At 45.8% G+C, this 19,988-nt stretch overlaps 1 protein-coding gene across 1 annotated transcript in view; it reads right to left on the bottom strand.

Moving 5' to 3' along the window:
• The window catches only part of LOC307238923 (zinc finger MYM-type protein 4-like), a gene marked incomplete at its 3' end in the record, with an annotated part of 52,044 nt that extends 32,653 nt beyond the window's left edge, over window positions 1-19,391 (bottom strand). The window contains exons 1-6 of the mRNA XM_080012077.1: window positions 19,344-19,391; window positions 17,524-18,352; window positions 16,715-16,767; window positions 14,407-14,550; window positions 14,093-14,156; window positions 4,440-4,657 (exon numbers count right to left, since the gene is read on the bottom strand). Coding sequence (XP_079868203.1) covers window positions 4,440-4,657; window positions 14,093-14,156; window positions 14,407-14,550; window positions 16,715-16,767; window positions 17,524-18,352; window positions 19,344-19,379 — 1,344 coding nt within the window. The remainder of the gene's footprint in view (window positions 1-4,439; window positions 4,658-14,092; window positions 14,157-14,406; window positions 14,551-16,714; window positions 16,768-17,523; window positions 18,353-19,343) is intronic.
• Window positions 19,392-19,988: the final 597 nt, after the last annotated feature.

Genomic DNA, 19,988 nt, shown 5'->3' with positions numbered 1-19,988 from the left:
AGCTCCAACAACTTAACAGCCAGTCTGGTGGGGACTATGGTGTTGAAAGCTGAACTATAATCAATGAACAGCATTCTCACATAGGCCCCCTTCTGGCCATCCAGGTGCGTGAGCGTGGTGTGCAGTACCTGGGAGACCGCGTCATCCGTGGATCTGTTCTGCCGGTACGCGAACTGCGTACCGGCGAACCGGCGAACTGTTCTGAAACTGGAGCGGAGGGAGAGGAGAGGCAGGGGCGGAGGCTCTCCCCTTCTCCGCTCAGAGCTGTCCAGTAGCCACTGGTGATCTGGTTTCACTTTCCCTCTACAGTCCCGTATAGGCTGACCGTTTGAGCAGGTGCTCAAAAAGAAAGAAAAGGCACATGGACCCCCAAGCTCCAGTTCTAGGCATTTTGCCGCTCTGGGCAAATGGAGCAGCACAGGGGAGTCGCTGTGCGCACATCGCAGGTGCGCCGAGGTGCGAGGTTCATGAGGTGCTCCTCATGAATATGCAGTATCTTGCCCAGACAATCCGCAACCTTGTCGCCATCCATTCAAAATTAAAGGAAAAATCATCTTATCATCATCATCTCACCACGCATCACTGTTCTCAGTCTCATTCTTGCAGTCTGTCAGCATTCACTACACTAGCGTTCGCAATCGCCACACCCCCTTACCGTGAAATAACACGGGTCCTCGCTTATCGACCAATTTGCTTAATGACCTGGTTGTAGGAACGGAACTCGGTCGTTAAGTGAGGAGCACTTGTATAGCATATTAGAATATATAATATAGTCTCATAGAGAAACATTTAGATTAATTTTATTTCCTTAGTTTCTCACTTGTATGAGAAATAAACAACGTAAACTCAGAGAATTGGAGAAGGTTTTTTTGTTTCTCCTCCAGACAGCGGTGCGCGCCGGCTCCTGTGCCTGTGTTTTTGTTTAAGACCTACAAATATGGACAAATTTGTTGGTACTCTTACAGCTCATTGAAACATTGCTTCATTCTTCCTGAAAAGTTATGAAATTAAAAGCAATTTTCTCATGTGTACCTGCATGCCTTTGGTATGTCATAGACTAAAGCAAAGAAACTGTGAAAAAAGATAGAGTATTGCTAAAGAGATCAATTATATTCTAAAATGGCCTGGACAGATTTGTTGTTACTCCTTGGAAAAGATTATAAATAATTGGATTATAGTGATATTTCAAACTGTCAAACTGTTTTCTTAAATTGGTATCATACATGTCTTCAATCTTACAATCAGTCAGCCTATTTTAATGGATAAAGTAGTCACTCTGCTGTTTGGTATCATCTTGTGCACCACATTGAACATGGACCAGAAAAAGCCAAGTAGAGAGTTGTAAAGAGAAAGAAAATTATAGACAAGCATGTTAAAGGTTAGGGCTATAAGACCATCTCCAAGCAGCTTGATGTTCTTGTGACTACAGTTGCAAGTATTATTAAGAAGTTTAAGGTCCATGGGACTGTAGCCAACCTCCTTGGACACGGCTGCAAGAGGAAAATCGACCCCAGATGAAACAGAAGGATAGTGCTAATGGTAAATGGACTGCATTTTATATAGCGCTTTTCCAGTCTTCCGACCACTCCAAAGCGCTTTACAATACAAGCCTCACATTCACACACACATTCATACGTTGATGGCAGCGACAACCGTGCAAGGTGCACACCTGCTCATCAAGAGTACTTTAGGGTTCAGTGTCTCGCTCAAGGACACTTGGTTAATGGCTAATGGTAGAAAAATAGCTAAGGACAACTTCCAAAGAGGTACAAGCTGAACTCCAAGGTCAAGGTACATCAGAGTCTGATCGCACCATCCGTCACTTTTTGAGTGACAGTGGGCTCCATGGAAGAAGACTGAGGAGGACTCCACTTTTGAAAGAAAAACAAAAAAAGACAGACTGGAATTTGCTAAAATGTATATTGACAAGCCACAATGCTTCTGGGAGAATGTCCTTTGGACAGATGAGTCAAAACTTGAACTTTTAGGCAAGTCACACCAGCTCTATGTTCACAGACGAAAAAATGAAGCTTTCAAAGAAAAGAACACCATGCTTGAATCTGTGCAGGGCACAATGAAAACTCAAGGCTATCAAGGCATTCTGGAGCGAAACGTACTGCCCAGTGTCAGAAAGCTCTGTCTCAGTCGGTCCTTTTTTGGGCCTAATATCTGTCTGTGTGAGAGATCGGCGTACGGGGCTTGGCAGCTGTTTCACGAACCCTGTTTGCACACGACTGTAGGAGGATGCATATGATAAAGAGATCGCTATTAGAGGCGATACACTTGTTGGATGTTGTAGCTGTCTGTCTACTACCTGTCCTCAAATAAATACAGGTCCCTAGAGTCGTACCTCACTGTGTGTGTCTGTGGAATAAATCTCTCCGTGTGGAAGTTCCCAACAACACGGTTCCATTCAAACAGACTAATCACTGCATGTCCCTTTTCATCAACTTTATCAACAGAATATGATTTTGACTGACTTGGGGTTAGTAAGTAAATTCCGCCATACCGGTATCGACAAATGTCTGGACGAATGGGCCAGTGTCTGTAATTGACAGACATTTTGTCCATTCTAAATAGTACACTTTAATCTTGTCTGATAACGGTTAATGGTCGGTTGATGAGGGTCGGCTATTGGTCAGAAAAAAAATTCTGAATTAACATCCTTAAAACAAACATAATATTCTGTTATTCACATCATATTGCTCATTTCTAATGCAATACAAGTTGGATTTAGCACCGTGAGGCCGTCAGGTTGATGTAGGCTACTTTTAAATTTGCCAGAACGTCCCACAATGGCATACCTTTTAAGTTGGTTTGCACGAAATCAAACTGGTTTAGGCTCGTACACCGGACTGGTAAAACTGGAAATCAACCCAACTCAAATATATACTGTATATATACACCCATCGCCCACAACATTAAAACCACCTGCCTAATATTGTGTAGTTCACTCTTGTGCTGCCAAAACAGGTCTGACCCATCGAGGCATGGACTCCACAAGACCTCTGAAGGTGTCCTATGGTATCTGGCACCAAGACGTTAGCAGCAGATCCTTTAAGTTGTAAGTTGTGAAGTGGAGCTTGTTGTTCCAGCACATCCCACAGATGCTCGATCGGATTGGACCCTAACCCCGGCCATCCACATGATGTAGAAGAAAACATGATTCATCAGACCTAGCCACCACCTTCCATTGCTTCATGGTCCAGTTCTGACACTCATGCCCATTGTAGGTGCTTTCGGTGGTGGATAGGGGTCAGCATGGGCACTCTGACCCGTCTGAACATAGTAACATAGTAATTAGTAACATAAATGGTATTTTTACCGTAACCTTTTCAAAATTAACCAAGATTTCCCTGCAAAACAGATGCAGGGTCACTGAATGAAGACAGACATTTTGGTTGTAGTTTTCAAAGCCCCTCTACCTGCAGTGCAAGGATAATCCAGAGCGCAGAAAGTGTGTCTCAGATTGTATTCAACAGGTTTTTCAGGGAACGATTGCTCATGTTGATGACAGAGACTAGACATAAACTCACTTTGATACATCTTATGTATCAAATATGACACACTTAGCATTACCACTATGGAAAAACAAATAGGACTGTCAATCAATTCAAATATTTAATTGCGATTAATCACATGATTGTCCAGTTAATCGCGATTAACCCCAAATTAATCACACATCTTTTATCTGTTCAAAATGTACCTTAAAAGGGATATTTTTCAATTGTTTAATACTCATTAACATTGGAGTGGACAAATACTTTATACAAATGTATGTTTATTGGAAATCAGTTAACAACCCAAAACAAAATGACAAATATTGTCCAGAAACCCTACCATTTTTTTTTATCTGTAAGACAGTGGAGCAAACCTTGTTTATTGAAAGGAACAGCTGCTCTCACTACAAACAATAGAGCACGGCAGCAATGTTCACCCCATCCCTGTCCGCTCTTTCAGTAGTAAAAACAGGTAAATCCTTATTAGCGTCCCGAGTGTTTCCGGTTAGCAACATTTCCTGGAAGCAGTAAACTACACTCCCTGTAGGTCTTCTCGTTCTTCACCAGGGCAGCCAGCTCGTAGGTCTTGTTGGCCAGCCAGGTGATGCATCAGGTGGTGCAACCCAGGACATATACAGTAACTGTTTAGATGACTATCTGCAGTCAGGACATTGGGCTACTGGCATGCCCAGGGAGTTCTCACAAGGCATTTTTGTTTGCGTGTACATCGCTTCACAGGTGTCTCTCCACTATCGCGGGGCTACAAACACCTGTCGGCGCCATCTTAACCACAGGTCAGGCAAACGGTCAAAAATAACAGAACGTACATTAATGCATCAAAAAAATGTGTTCCATTTAAACAAATTTGCGTTAACCCCTTATCGCATTAACCCGACAGCACTAATAAAAAGTAAAACTAAAATTAAATAACCTACGCACCTTGGAGCAGCCGGAGCAGCGAATGGTGCCGGGCGTCATGGGTGGAGGAGGGTGGGGCTGCTGCAGCGGTTGCCGCACCGTGGCCATAGTAGGAAAGGCGCCGGGGACTGGAGCCATCGGGGGTCTGAGGGCCAGCGGCGCAACGGCGGCCTGGAGCAGAGAACCTCGGCCGGGAATAAAGATGGCTGTCGCCTGCGGGGCCTGGACCAGACTTGCCACTGAGGGGTGGGTGGGAGAAAAAGGACAAGACTTCAGTCAGATGTCAAATGACCTGGACATCATTTACTGGAAATAATCAATATTTAGTTATTTTTCATATTTGTACACTCCACTTCACAGTATATGCTGCTTGCCTGTCACATTCATTATTAATACTTCATACCTTTGAAAATAATATGCACTTAATGAGCTTCATGGAAGTGACAGTATTTTTGTGTGATACTTTACATATCAGTGTTTCCCCCTGCATTGATCGCCACATATTGATTTTCAATTTTTTTTTACTATTTAAACAGGTAAAATCTTATTTCATTGTAGAACTGTGTGCAGCGCATTGATTCGCTCAGCCCCTCCTTGCCCCAATCTCGCTTGCTCTCTCTCATTGACACTGGACCAGTCTGTGAATAGCCCTTCCTCTCCGTGCACACTTTGAATGGGATGTTTTATGAATAGCCCCGGAGCCCTTTTTTTTTTTTTTTTTTTTACAGAAATTAAAATACAAAAAAAAAAAACCCATCCCCGGATCTATTCTTTTGTCATTGCCATTATGCATTAAAGCCCTTGAAAACAAAATTATGTTGTTGATCAAAAATGGTTCCCCTAAGAGAGGCGATTCCCGCCTGGGGCCCTGTTGGCACCCTGCCCTGGTGGCTTATCTCCCGATCAGGGGCCTTTCTGTGTGGAGTTTGCATATTCTCCCCGTGCTCGCATGGGGTTTCTCCATGTAAATCAGTAAGAAGCCCCACAAAAAACATGCAGAACATTGTTGTCTGACTAGCGATGGACATTTGTAATTGGTCCCTGGGCATGTCGCTGTATGCTGCCCACTGCTCCTGGCTGCCACCCAGAGGAAGGACATGCCAGGATGTCAAAAGCAGAGATCTCATTTCACCGGCCACCATTTGAAACATATGTGTTGTGGTGTGTGTGATAAATAAAGAATCTTCTTCTTAGTTTAAGCTGACTGCGTGTCTGAGTCAGTCAAACTATGGTGAGTGCCATGAGTCTGACACAGGAGCTAGGAGACCCACCTGCTTCTTTTAAATGAGTCATGTGGGAAAATTTTGGGTTCCCAGTGAAGTACGACACCAATGGAGAGCGAGTGGTGGAACAGACAAGGACGGTGTGTTGGCGTTGTTCAACAGTTGTTGGGTATGTGTGTGGAAACAGATTTAAACACTAATCCCAATGCACACTTTTTATTTTTTATTATTATACCGTATATAAACATTTAAAAGTCTAGACCCAGAATATGAGACACCACCACTTTTTCCAACGTATTTAGAGGGAAAAAAACCCGTCTTATATTCTGGTCAATACAGTAATTTACCAGACCGTCCCATAATGACAAATGTCAGTTCAATCGGTTTGCATAAAGTCAAAACGTGTGTAATATAAAACAAACCTAAACAGTTACTAAAGGAAATAAACATTTAGCAATATACAAAAAACCTTAAAATGAACAATAAAAATAAACAATAGATAAAGAATTTGGTAATACACAAACCTAAAAATTTACAATAACAAATACACACACACGTGTTTGCGTGCATGTGGGTGCGTGTGATGCGTCTTGTGCGGTAGTGCATGCGTGGTAGTAGTAGTGTTTGTAGCTTGTGCATGTGTCTGTGCATGCTGCATGTCGCTTCTGCTTGCTGTGCTTTGCTTTCAGCTCCTGCTGCCGGCTAGCCCTCCTTGCAGGGGGCGAAAAGAGGAGCCGAATTCGTAAGCCTCATCCTGCTGGTATACAGCCTCTCCACCACCCAGACCCATGCAGTGCCTCCCAGCAGCCACACACGGTAACTGGGACTATGCAGTCCCAGGCTAAACTGTAGGGGATCGGGGAGCAGCAGTGGGCCCCATAGACGCGGTGCGCAGGCCCACCGGCGAGTTGACATGCCCTAGTGCCCGTCAACCACTGTCCCAGCTATGTTTAAAATAGTGGGCAGATGGGGCTCCGCCATGGTAGGCAACCTATCTAGGAGAAGGTCACTCCGAACAAAAACCACAGGCGTTGCTCGCGCCTGGCTCCGCACCGTATACCATCTGAAGATGTGCAGCAAGGGCGGATGAAGGCTTTAAGCCTGAAACGGCCTGAGTATGGCTGCGAGGAGCTGCGCCCCCAAGTCATTATTAATGCGTAATGTATAGCTTCCATGGAGACACAAGACACCGATAATCCTATACTTCCAGCGCCGGGAGTCCGCAGGAGCCACGCAGCGGACGGTGGTGCTGGTCCTCCCTCGGGAGGGCACTATGACGACCGGACCCCAAACCCTCTCCACCGGGGAGGGAGGGTTCAGTCTGACCACAGCCCACTGTCCAATGCACTCTTGCGCTGTAGGAGGCCATGTATTATGGCAACCTACAACGCAAACACAGTGAGGGAAGAGGGAAGGTTGGAAGAACTTGCACACTGTGTCAAGGAAAGGGGAGTGGAGATCCTGGCAGTCCAGGAACATAGGAGAGTCCACACGGACCAGCCACCATCACAGGGTGGGGGGGGGGTGCACGTTCATCACCTCATCTGCATGGCGTAATGATGCCCAAGCAGCAACAGGTGGCGTGGGACTCATGGTGAGCCCCCGAACACGAAAGGTCCTCCGTAGAGTGCAACCACACACCAACAGGATCCTTAGTGCCGATTTCGAAGGAAACCCAGTAACAACGGTCATGAGTGTGTACTCTCCCACGAACGTGGCACTGATTGAGGAATTGGAAAGGTTCTACAATGACCTCAGAACAGGGATCCACCATGTGCCTGCTCACAACTTTGGGTGTGCCGACAAAGGGGAGATTCAGAGCCTCCACTAGATCTAAACACCCAGAAGTTGTCCGAGCGCGGGCGGCAGAGGCACGCAGAAACTATGAGAGAGAGGGGACTGCAGAGAGTCGGGAGGAGCTGAACAGCACCAAACAACAGCTGTTCAACACCTACGACAGGATCAAAGGGGAGGAGATGTTGGAGAAAGTGAATAGGGTGGAGGCAGAACATGGTGAACAGAGATACAAGGAGTCGTGGAGGGTCATAAACGAGATGAGTGGGCGCAAGAGGGCGAGAGAGGGACAGCTGGCAGGCTGCAGCCCAGAAGAGAGCGTAACCTCCTGGTTCACCCACTTCAGGGATCTCCTGGGCACCCACCCAGCAGTGGACAGAGCTGAGGAAGAGATACCTGTAGTCCTCACAAATCTTGAAATTGACAATGGCTCCTTTACAGCTACGGAGTTTGCCACAGTGAAGTCCACCCTGAAGCAAGGAAAAAGTGCTGGGCCGGACGGTATCCCCCCAGAAGCCCCTAAAAACTGCGATCTCGATAACATCATACTGGAGATCTGCAACCAGGCTCTGATAGATAACATCAAGCCCGACATATGGTCCCTGTCTTACATCATCCCGGTTCCCAAATCTGGAGATCTGTCTAAGCCAGACAATTATCGTGGCATTAGCCTGACCTGTTTCATAGCGAAGATGTACAACCGCATGATACTGAACCGAATTAGGGACGCCATTGACCCACACCTGAGGGATAACCAAAATGGCTTCAGAAAGGGAAGGACCACTGTAGGCCAGATCCTGGCCTAAAGGAGAATCATTTTGGAGGTGAAGAAGAACAACTTTACAGCAGTGCTGTGTTTCATCGACTTCAAAAAGGCATTTGATTCAATAGACAGAGGCATAATGCTGAAAATCCTCAAGGCTAATGGGGTCCCCCCGAATCTACTCCGGGCCATAGAGGCCATGTACAAGGGCACAAGAGCCAAGGTGGTAACCCCAGATGGCATCAGCGAGGAGTTCGAAATCCTAGCAGGGGTGCAGCAGGGAGACACTCTTGCCCCCTTCCTCTTTATCATAGCTCTGGACTTACGTACTCAGGAAAGCCATCAACGGGCGGGAGCAGGAGCTTGGCTTCACAATTACACCAAGGAAGTCTAGAAGAAGCTCTGCTGTAGCCTTGGCAGACCTAGACTACGCAGATGACATCTGCCTAGTGTCTGACCGCGTGGAGCAGGCACAGGAACTCTTGAACAGAGTGGAGGTGGAATGTGCTAAGGTTGGCCTCAGACTGAATGCAAAGAAGACTGAGGTAATCACCTATAACTTCCACATGGACCATCCGCCGATTACAACATCAGATGACAACGCTCTGCGAGAGGTCCATGACTTCAAATACTTGGGTTCCTGGGTGAACTCCACAGAACAGGACCTTAAGGTCAGGAAGGCACTAGCGTGGAGGGCCCTGAACGTATGTCAAGAGTGTGGTGCTCGAATCTCCCTCGACACATAAAGCTGAGCTGTGAAAGCTGGACGCTGACACCCACCCTGCAGAAGTCCCTGGATGGGTGCTACACCAGAATGCTACAAGCTGTTCTGAATGTGGACCAGAACATCCACATTACCAACAAGGACCTGTACGGGCAACTGCCAAGGCTCAGCAAGAAGGTAGCATCTAGGAGGATGAGGCTGGCCTGCCACTGCCACAGACATCGGGATCTTCCGGCCAGCAGGCTGGTCCTATGGGAACCAACGCACGGGCATCGATCGCGAGGATGTTCAGCGCAAACGTATGTGGACGTCTCGAAGAAGGATGCGGGAGCTGAAAGCTCTTCGGAGCTGGCCAGGTGTATGGAGAACCGGAAGGATTGGAGACTCCGGTGGAAGCTTGTCTGAGGCTGACCGAGAGAGAGAGAGAGAGAGGGAGAGAGAGAGATAAAGTCAAAGCGGTTTTGGCTCGTACACCGGACTACACAACCGGAAATCAACCCAACTCTACTACTAACACACAAACTGTGAAATAACACAACTCAGTCCGATTTTTGTGGGCAGCCTTTGTCAGAAAATCTTTATCCCTTTGTTCGTCATAGGGCCCACAGTAGAATTAGAACCACCACCTTCTTGAGTAGTTCAAACAAATCTTATATAAAAAAAAAAAAAAAAAGAGGAATAATACCAGGGCCCTAGAGTGCAACCATTTCATTTTTGTAGACAGTGCTACAGAATCTTATAACTAGGAGCGCCAGCGTGACTTGCAGTTATGCCCACCATTTTTTATTTATTTATTTTTTTAAATCGTCATTTTTTATCAGTAGGAGTCGCAGAGAAAGTGTCCCCATTATGCACAGTGCTTGCTTCATTCCATAAGGAGATGTAAAATAAAAGAACCTACATCTAAAATAAACACAGACCATTGTGGCGCGCCGATTGCGGGCAACCCATCGCTAATGCATCGTCATTACTGTCGGACACAGAGACAAATTGGGCGACAGGTGCGCAAATTGCGCCACAATAGCTCCCTCTCCACGAAATTGTGACTTTTTCCTTTAAAGTAAAACAGCCATTGTTATTTTTGTAAATTGTATATTTATTACCAAAGCATTTATCAGTAATACAGTTACGATGGATAAAAATATGAATGTGTTGCATGTCAATTTCAGTGGTGCTCCCAAATGTTGTGCTGGCGCTCCCAAGATTTGCAGTAGGGAGCACCAGTGCTACCAGAGGAAAAAGTTAGTCTGGAGCCCTGAATACCAACTGTCCGTGAAGAAACTTCAGATGATGGAAAGGTAAGCATTTATATTTACCTTTCCATTTCCTTACCCTTGTGTTTCTTTCACATTCAATCATTATCAATTAATATAAATACAATTGTAGAATAAATATAAACTAACTATTTCATACAATTTCATGGATAAAATAAATGCAGCTACCTTTCACTGAGTTCACCAACTGGGACAACGCGTGGGGAACCTTCCCTGCTCCATCATTGCCAAGTCTGAACACTTCAAGCACAAGGAGCTGGTTAAAAGCAAAGGAGGGGAAATGAAGGGAACCACGTTGGGCATGATTGACCAGTTCCCCCCAGGGGATCAACGACCTACGGAAGGTCCTGTACATCCTGAAGGAGCACCGACAGAAGGGTAAATGCTTCACAATCGCTGACTGACGATAATCGATAAACTACCCCCGTGGTCAGTGGGTTGGCCCAGCGCTGGGGTCGCCCACCGCGTAGGCAGGGTGGTGGGACTTGCGTGTCCTTCTGCATCCCATGTCGGTGGGGTGGCCTGTCTGTCTGGTCCTGGGACCCGGGAGGGGCTTGAGACTGGTCAGGTGTGCTTAGTGCAGGCTCCCTATGTGGTCTCCTTCGGGGGGGTTCCTCCCGTCTTCGCAACTGGCTGTCCGGGTATCTTTTCTCTGGCGCTCTCGATGCGCAGGGTATTTGTCGCTGGGGGGTCAGGCTGTGGGTGGTGGGGCAACCTGCCGTCGTCTGTTCTGTGGTCCATATGGGCGGCGCAGGCGCTCTGCACCTGTTCACTATGGGTTGGGTGCCTCCTGGGTTGGGGGGGGTTGGACATGGTTGGAGCACACATTGAGCAATGGGGTTTCCGCAGCGGCAGGGTGCTGGTGGATTGGTGCGGGTGTGGTTGGCCGGGGGGGCATCCTGGTGTCCTGGCCCCTTGCTGGCTGGGTTTGGGTCCTGCCTCCAGCCGGAATGCGGGGAGTGCCGCCAGGTGCTTTACACCTGGCGGCACTTGGCGGCTGCTCGCCGTTGTGGGTGTGGGTTGGGGGACGGGAGGTGGCTGTCGGCCTTGCTCCTGCTATATGGCTTCTCTGCGGTGGGTGCCCAGGGTGGTAGAGGGCCCATATATCTGTCTGTCTGCGGGCGTCCGCGGGATGTGGGTGCTACGTGGGTGGGCTCACTTTGCTACATGAGTGACTTGGGTCCAGGTGGGGCATCTAGCCGGTTGGAGTATGGAGGGCCTCGCCTTTTCGCGTGTCATCGGTGGGCTCTCCTGCAGGGCGGCGGTTCTTGCAGGGCATCGATAAGTCGCCGCAGGATCTTGTTTTATTCAAATTGAACCATTCATGCACTTCACTCAGTTAGAAGACAATGGAGCAAGAAAAGTGTTGGGAATATAACATTTAATTCAAACAATAGGATCGGGCTCCCGCCGCTCGGGTTTCGCCCTGCTGCCCCCCCCGACTAGCGCAAAAAGCTCCACTTTAACAATACAGTATGCAATTTATTTTCAGATAACCTTACAGAGATCAAATTTACTTTTCATTTGCCTGATCAGACAACTGCATGAGGCATTCCACTTGCCCGAACACAGTTTTACTTGCCCCAGGCAAGCGGTAATGTTGAGCCCTGCACACACACGGGCTCATCACAGGCACACACTAGGGATGCAACCGTACAGTGGGCTCACGGTTCGGAATGTATCACGGTTTCGGGGACACGATAAGGGTACGGTATGTTTATATTTAAGAAAATAAAAAAATTAATTAAGTTAAAGGTGTAAAAAAGGTGTTTTATAGTAGTCTGCCACAAAAAAAACAGTGAAATGCTCTGTGTGAATATGACTGTGGAGGGAGGGGGGAGACAGGGGTTCAAGTTCATTGGTAGATTTTTTTAATTTGCATAAGTCATTTGATTGGAGGGGAGGTGGATAGTGGATAATTTAAATATTATTTTGTTAATATTTATTTATATAATATGTTAAAAATGTGTAGAACAGGTATAAACCGCATTTTTCCACACATGAATAATAATAGTTAAATAACTAACTAAATAGTACAAATCACTTTGAAATGATACCTCACAGTCACAGCAGTGTGTGTGTGTGTGTGTGTGTGTGTGTGTGTGTGTGTGTGTGTGTGTGCCTTCACTTTGTGAAGCTGACGTGACAGTGGGTGCGCTCCGTTTCAGCCAGGGCACTTCCTGGCGTGGGAGTAGCATAGGCTACCTCTTACATGGAAGGGGAAACATTTTCTGGCGGCAGGAGACAGCAACTTAAACAAACAACACCACATAAAACTGTAAAACAAAAAAAGAAGAACTTATCACCCAGCGGGACACTGTTCCATTCATTCATTCAAAGAACCGGATGGTTCGTGAATGACGGGTCATCGCAGGGGTTATTTTCCCACTGAACACCTTGAAAAGAAAATAGACCTCTCACGCAGTGGATTCAATAGGAAGTGGCACAGACAGCGGACTTCTACCATGATACCGAAATACCACGGTTCATGTGTGCGTATTGAACCCCAGGGGGCGTACCGAACGGATCGATAACATACCGTATACCGTTGTATCACTCGCACACACCACCAGCACCTGCTTTGAACACACCCCGAACACCATCCTGATTACATCCCTCTACCTTTCTCCCTCATTTACTGCCATAGCTATCACAAGAAGAGGCCACATGCCAAACTGCTTTTCCGATTCTCCTGGACTTAATTAACTCTGTTTTTGTCGTTACATGTTGTCATCTGACGTTTCTATGTTTACATTTTTCCATGTACATATTGTTTGGTTTTATGTTTATTTGTCTCACGCATGGTGATACCCCTCTCGTGGAGTAGTAATGATGATTAGTTGTTAATAAACCAGCAGTTGCTGATGATTAAAGAATGAATAAAAAGTTACATTGCAGGTTTAGAAGTTGACCGCCACTTGCAGACTAGCTCTGTCCTAGATGCAACGGCACAAATACTCTGTTGTTTGCCCAGCATGCTGACAGCCCAGTGTAAAATAAGTTTTACACACACACACACACACACAGACACAGACACAGACACACACACACACACACACACACAAAATAATAATAAAAAGATGCTTGGGAGCCAAAAGAGACAAAACTTCAACACTACTATAAGTGCGAGTCTCTTCTCCTCTGCCCACCATGCCTGTGGCTGCTCTGTATGTTCTTCTCAGACTTTTTTCCTAATTCTACTCATCACAGCATCATGTTTCCTTTAACATTATAATTTTATCTTTGATATCACAACAAAACCATATCCATAATGTTAACTACTCCGGTATACACCGGTATACTAGTCATACCGGTGCGTGCTGGCACCTCTCACAAGCTGCTGGTACTCTGTGCTGCCCTCTCAAGTAGACAAATCACAAGTCTGAGCACACTTTTTCTTAAAATTATTGGAATGCACAAGCTGTGTGCTCCGGCTCCCGTGGATCGAGCTGCAGCTGAGCTTTGGTTCACCCCCCCGCACATAAATGTAGCTCAGCTGAAAAAGCTCTGCTTCAGCAAACAGTACATCAAAGTATCAATATCATATCGTGAAGATATTGCGATACAATGGTTCACCCCCCATAGGCAAAACATTTGTGTAGAAGGAGGATTTCATGCATTGACTAAGGTCAGTATCATTAGAGTGTGTATTAGAGCAATAGATAAATATGAAAATATATTGTACTTTTTTGCAAGAGTGTTTATGTGGGTGTGTTACGGGGCTCCATATTGTAGGCTTACTATCAAATTCCAAACCTTAGTGTTGATCCAAAAATAAATACATGATAAGAATAGACATGTGAGGAACAGATACATCCAATTTCAGATTCAACAGGAAGTGAGGAGTAAGCTTGAATCAATTGTATAAAAACTAAAAAGAAAATATATTAACTCACCGCTTGAGGGGGCAAAAGTGTTTCCGCCTCCCACAGAATACACAGAACTGATCCTCAGCTCCTCCTTGATCACACACATAGAAAATAAGTGAAAAACTGATAAGTTAAGAGGTTTAAAGCAAGAAATCCACTCACATCTGTATCTGTACCAACTCTGACTATAGAATCCAACCGTTTGTGTGTGTTTCTCCAAAAAAGCTTGGTTAATTGCGCAGAAACTACTTTGCAACACTTGAGAAGAGGCTTTTGACACTTAAGTCTTCTTCTTATCCATCCATCCATTCTTTTAGGATCATTCTTGAGCCTCCACCGACCTCGTGGTGCTCCAGCTCCTCTTTGATCTTGCTGATGGAATTGTGGGGCAGCAGAGCGGCGTCGTAGCCCTCGTCGATGGGCTCATCCTTGATGTTGGCGATGGGGGAGACGGGTGGCTTTTCCGGCGGCGCAGGATCAGACCTCTGGGAGGGGGGTGGGGGGTAAAACAAAGAAAGGGGAAGAAATTGCTGAGAACATTTTCGTATACAAGGAATTTGTTTTTGTTAGGATTGGTGCATTAGTGCACTGAGAATTACCAGAATAAAAAGGTAAACAAATAACATTGCCGAATAAATAAGAAAAAGCCAAATATACAGAATATACAAAAACTTAAAATATCATTTTTTCATATACAGTGGGGCAAAAAAGTATTTAGTCAGCCACCAATTGTGCAAGTTCTCCCACTTAAAAAGATGAGAGAGGCCTGTAATTTTCATCATAGGTACACTTCGGCTATGAGAGACAGAATGGGGGGAAAGAATCCAGGAAATAACATTGTAGGATTTTTAATGAATTAATTGGTAAATTCCTCGGTAAAATAAGTTTTTGGTCACCTACAAACAAGCAAGATTTCTGGCTTTCACAGACCTGTAACTTTTTCTTTAAGAGGCTCCTCTGTCCTCCACTCCTTACCTGTATTAATGGCACCTGTTTGAACTTGTTATCAGTATAAAAGACACCTGTCCACAACCTCAAACAGTCACACTCCAAACTCCACTATGGCCAAGACCAAAGAGCTGTCAAAGGACACCAGAAACAAAATTGTAGACCTGCACCAGGCTGGGAAAACTGAATCTGCAATAGGTAAGCAGCTTGTTGTGAAGAAATCAACTGTGCGAGCAATTATTAGAAAATGGAAGACATACAAGACCACTGATAATCTCCCTCCATCTGGGGCTCCACACAAGATCTCACCCCGTGGGGTCAAAATGATCACAAGAACGGTGAGCAAACATCCCTGAACCACACGGGGGGACCTAGTGAATGACCTGCAGAGAGCTGGGACCAAAGTAACAAAGGCTACCACCAGTAACACACTACGCCGCCAGGGACTCAAATCCTGCAGTGCCAGACGTGTCCACCTGCTTAAGCCAGTACATGTCCAGGCCCGTCTGAAGTTTGCTAGAGAGCATTTGGATGATCCAGAAGAGGATTGGGAGAATATCATATGGTCAGATGAAACCAAAATAGAACTTTTTGGTAAAAACTCAACTTGTCGTGTTTGGAGGAGAAAGAAAGCTGAGTTGCATCCAAAGAACACCATACCTACTGTGAAGGATGGGGGTGGAAACATCATGCTTTGGGGCTGTTTTTCTGCAAAGGGACCAGGACGACTGATCCGTGTAAAGGAAAGAATAAATGGGGCCATGTATCGTGAGATTTTGGGTGAAAACCTCCTTCCATCAGCAAGGGCATTGAAGATGAAACGTGGCTGGGTCTTTCAGCATGACAATGATCTCAAACACACCGCCCAGGCAACGAAGGAGTGGCTTCGTAAGAAGCATTTCAAGGTCCTGGAGTGGCCTAGCCAGTCTCCAGATCTCAACCCCATAGAAAATCTTTTGAGGGAGTTGAAAGTCCGTGTTGCCCAGCGACAGCCCCAAAACATCACTGCTCTAGAGGAGATCTGCATGGAGGAATGGGCCAAAATACCAGCAACAGTGTGTGAAAACCTTGTGAAGACTTACAGAAAACGTTTGACCTCTGTCATTGCAAACAAAGGGTATATAACAAAGTATTGAGATGAACTTTTGTTATTGACCAAATACTTATTTTCCACCATAACTTGCAAATTAATTCTTTAAAAATCAGACAATGTGATTTTCTGGATTTTTTTTCTCATTTTGTCTCTCATAGTTGAGGTATACCTATGATGAAAATAACAGGCCTCTCATCTTTTTAAGTGGGGAGAACTTGCACAATTGGTGGCTGACTAAATACTTTTTTTCCCCACTGTATTTAATATTACTTTATAATATCGCTATTAATAATACAAACACCACTTCCCACCCTTTGCATATTGTGTAGTGGACAAGAATGATAACAGGTTTTCCCCCATCGCACCATAACCGGATTGTACTTTTCCACCCAAGTTATAGGAATGATAATCAGAATTTTGATTCATCCAAGCCGCATTTTCCTTCCATCCAAAGCCCATTATCAAAGCTTATCACCTGTTCCTGTGTCTGTTTATGAACTTGATTATTGCACTACCAAATTTCAGTTTGTTTACGTTTATTTCCCTTGATTACTCATTTTACGCAAACCTCCCACCTGCCCTGGCCAGCTCAGTGCCCTGATACCCACCTCCTCTGTTTGGCTCTTTTTAGGCTCCTCTCGCTGGCTCGGGACACCTCCCTCTAGAAAAGACGGGGAAGAAAAAACTAAGGTTATTTGATTCGGCCCCGCAGCACTGCTAAATTAAATAACTTCATTAACCTGGACACTGGTCTCTCAAATAGACACGTCTATAACTGATATAATGACTGACTTGTGTTCAACAACAAATCAATAGTGATTTCCCCTAGGATCTCTGCAAGTGTCATGGAGTTAAATCTAAGACCAATTTTAATAAAATTTAAGACTGATCTTCTCTCTTTTTCAATAAAGTATTGCAGGTAACTAAATATTTGGTACAGGGCAGAGGTCAGGATCAGGTAGAAAGTGGTTAGTTTATGAACGAGATGATTTGAGATAATGATGAGCAAGGTAAGTGTTTAGGTACTGGAATAAATAACTTCATTTTTTAATTAACTTCAGTAAGTACAAGGATTTTCTTGGATTTCTCTACAGGTGCTGTACGCATAAAGTGATTAAAGCGGTTAAGATAGGTATGAAGGTAAGTATTAGGTTCAGCAGTTGGCTTAAGGCTTTATAACATCAAAAATGGTTGACGCTGAAGCAGAAGAACAGGACTCATTTTGACCAAAAAAAAACAAAAAAAAAAAAAAAAAAAAAGAAAAATAATGTTTATTTTGAAATGAAGACCTCATACCTTTTAATGACTTAAAGATAAAAAAAAAACCCTCTATTATTTATGTATAATTTTAATTTGTTTTTATTAGAGTAATTCCAAAACTGAGTAAAATAAGTTAGCTTATCTAACAGAGTGATACCTTGGCTTGGGGCACTCGCAGGTTCGGAGAGTCCTCTTTCTGGCTCCTTCCCCCGTTTCTCCTCCTCTTGCCCAGCGGCGACAGGGTCAACCTTTGTTTCTTTCTTCCTCTCCTCCGGTTGGCCCTTGTCGTCCCTCATTTCTTTCTTCCCCTCCTTTGGTTGGCCCTGGTCATCCCTAGTTTCTTTCTTCCCCTCCTCCAGTTGGCCCTGGTCATCCCTAGTTTCTTTCTTCCCCTCCTCCGGCTGGCCCTGGCCATCCCTCCTTTCCTTCTTCCCCTTCTCTGGTCGGCTCGGGCTACTTTTCCTGGAGGTGTTTCCAGCGTCCGTGTCCTCCAGGCCGGCCATCGGCAGGGAAAAATGCCAGGGCTCCTCCGCCTCCTCCTCCTCCTCTCCCACTGGAGCCATTGCAGGAAGTCCTTTCAGCTTGTCGTCCGTGTCCCCACTCCCCCTTTCTCCTCCGGCAGCGGTTAATAGGTGGGAGTGCTGGTCAGGGGGGGAAGAGGAGGAGGAGGTGGAGGTGGTGGTGGTGGTGGCGGCGGCAGCGGTGGTGATAGTGGTGGCAGCGCCCACACACGGGGCCTCATCCTCTCCTTTTCCAACGGGCTTTTCTCTCCCGCTCTCGTCACCGTGGTCGCCCTTCTTTTCCTCCTCCATCTCCATGCGTTCCGGTTGCACCCAGCTTTGCTCTGCCTCCTTTGGCCTCTGCCACGCCATGCTGCCGCTGCTGATAGTGGTGGTGGAGGAGGAGGAGGAGGAGCCGCGGGAGTTTTCTGCAAACTCTCCCAGCCCCATCACCTCGTCGAAAACCTTGGACAGGCGCTGCTCGTGCTGAGGGAGGGAAACGAAAAGAGCTGTTACAACAGTGGTTATTCCACCAAATTAAGCACTTCCTAATCAGAAATGCAAGTCCTCAACATTGAGTGAGGTGGGGTTAAATGCATTCACACTGTAAATGAAGTACTACATCCTTGTTCAGTTGTCACTATGCTGCACAGGCTGTCCATATTGTTGAATTAAATCATCCCTCCCCAAAACTTTTTTGAGACCAAAACACAAGTGTCTAGTATGTTAGGGTGCAGATCTGAGTCGGGAAAACAAAGTAGTCTGACGTTACAACATCTATGGCAACAAATGGATGTTTTACAGGGCTGAAGAAATCAAGGGGATGGGGGTCACGAAGGTGTGGAAGTTGGTACAGGACGTCATCGGACGCATCGCTTTCTGGTTTACAAACAGCCTGATGCTAGTTGGCTCGGTCCAACCGAACTTCACACCAGGTGAATGCCGGCAGGGGCTGAACACATTAAATCGGCGTGTATTTGTTGACCAAGCCTACAAAATGCACATATCACACATCTCATAAATCAAAAGCTTGATCCCTCCATCTAAGGAGTCAGTCTGTGGGTGTAGGTGTCTGATTTTGGGAGACTGCCAGGAGTGTAAGCATGGGGGATGGTGGGAGCACCAGGGGACCAGGGCTACAAATGGAAGGAATACAAAGCTTGTCGGTGGGATCCTAGTGTACAAGAAGAATAGGAGGACAAATGTATTGTAAATGTAGGATTCCTCCCTCTCGCTTAAAAAAAATCCAGTGGAATGAAACCATGCCAAATGTCATTTCTCCTGAACATGCACATATGCAGAACATCTGGTATATCTCAAAAGCCTTAGTTTTGTAGCTTTACAAGGGGGGGGGGGCTCACAATGATAGTGGCTATGATAAAAAAAAAAATGGGAGTCGCGACGTGTACATGTCCGCAAGTACCCGCGATAAAAACCATAACATTTAACTGTTTAGCATATCGTTACTATGTTTTACCTCTGATCGCTTAGGTCGCAACTCCTCCGGATCCATGTTTAATAATGACGCACACACCGCGCTTCGGAACCCGCTCCCCCAGCCACTGCAACGGAGAGTTAGCCAGGAAGCTAACTGGCTAAAGCTCGGAGCTAAACTGTGCTAATGAATTTCGGGAGTATGTAACCGGATAACCGGGAAAAACACTGAGTCCAAAGGGGAGGGAATGCATATAGGGGAGTGTGTTTTAGGTCTATGTGATGATTTGAGGGCTCCATACAAAATAGGCAGCGCCGTCCCACTCGAGCTCACTGGCAGAGCTGTTTGGGAACTGGAAACATGGCGGCATAACGGCGGCCATGTTGGTCGCACATGCGCAAAGACGCTAATTAGAACCCGCGCCTGCGCAGTACAGATGAGAGGCAGCAAAGCCATGTTCTGTTTGGTGGGTGGGTGGGCTCTTTGAATGGAGTATGTCATTGGATATTCTTCTATGGTTTTGTACTGATTTTGCAGAGTCCCATTATGTTGTGGATTTTTAATTACCTTCAGCCACCAGGTACTTCTTACATTAACCTATGAACAACAGACATTTTGTAAGTATCAATGTCTTTCCCCACTGGGTCCAGTCAGTGTTCACTAGCCAAATAATACATGCAATATGCC

The sequence above is a fragment of the Zeus faber genome, assembly GCF_960531495.2.
Source record: "Zeus faber genome assembly, chromosome: 13".
Classification (NCBI taxonomy): Eukaryota; Metazoa; Chordata; class Actinopteri; order Zeiformes; family Zeidae; genus Zeus; species Zeus faber.
Note: the sequence above shows the minus strand (reverse complement) of the source record. Positions and strands in the feature narration are given on the sequence as shown.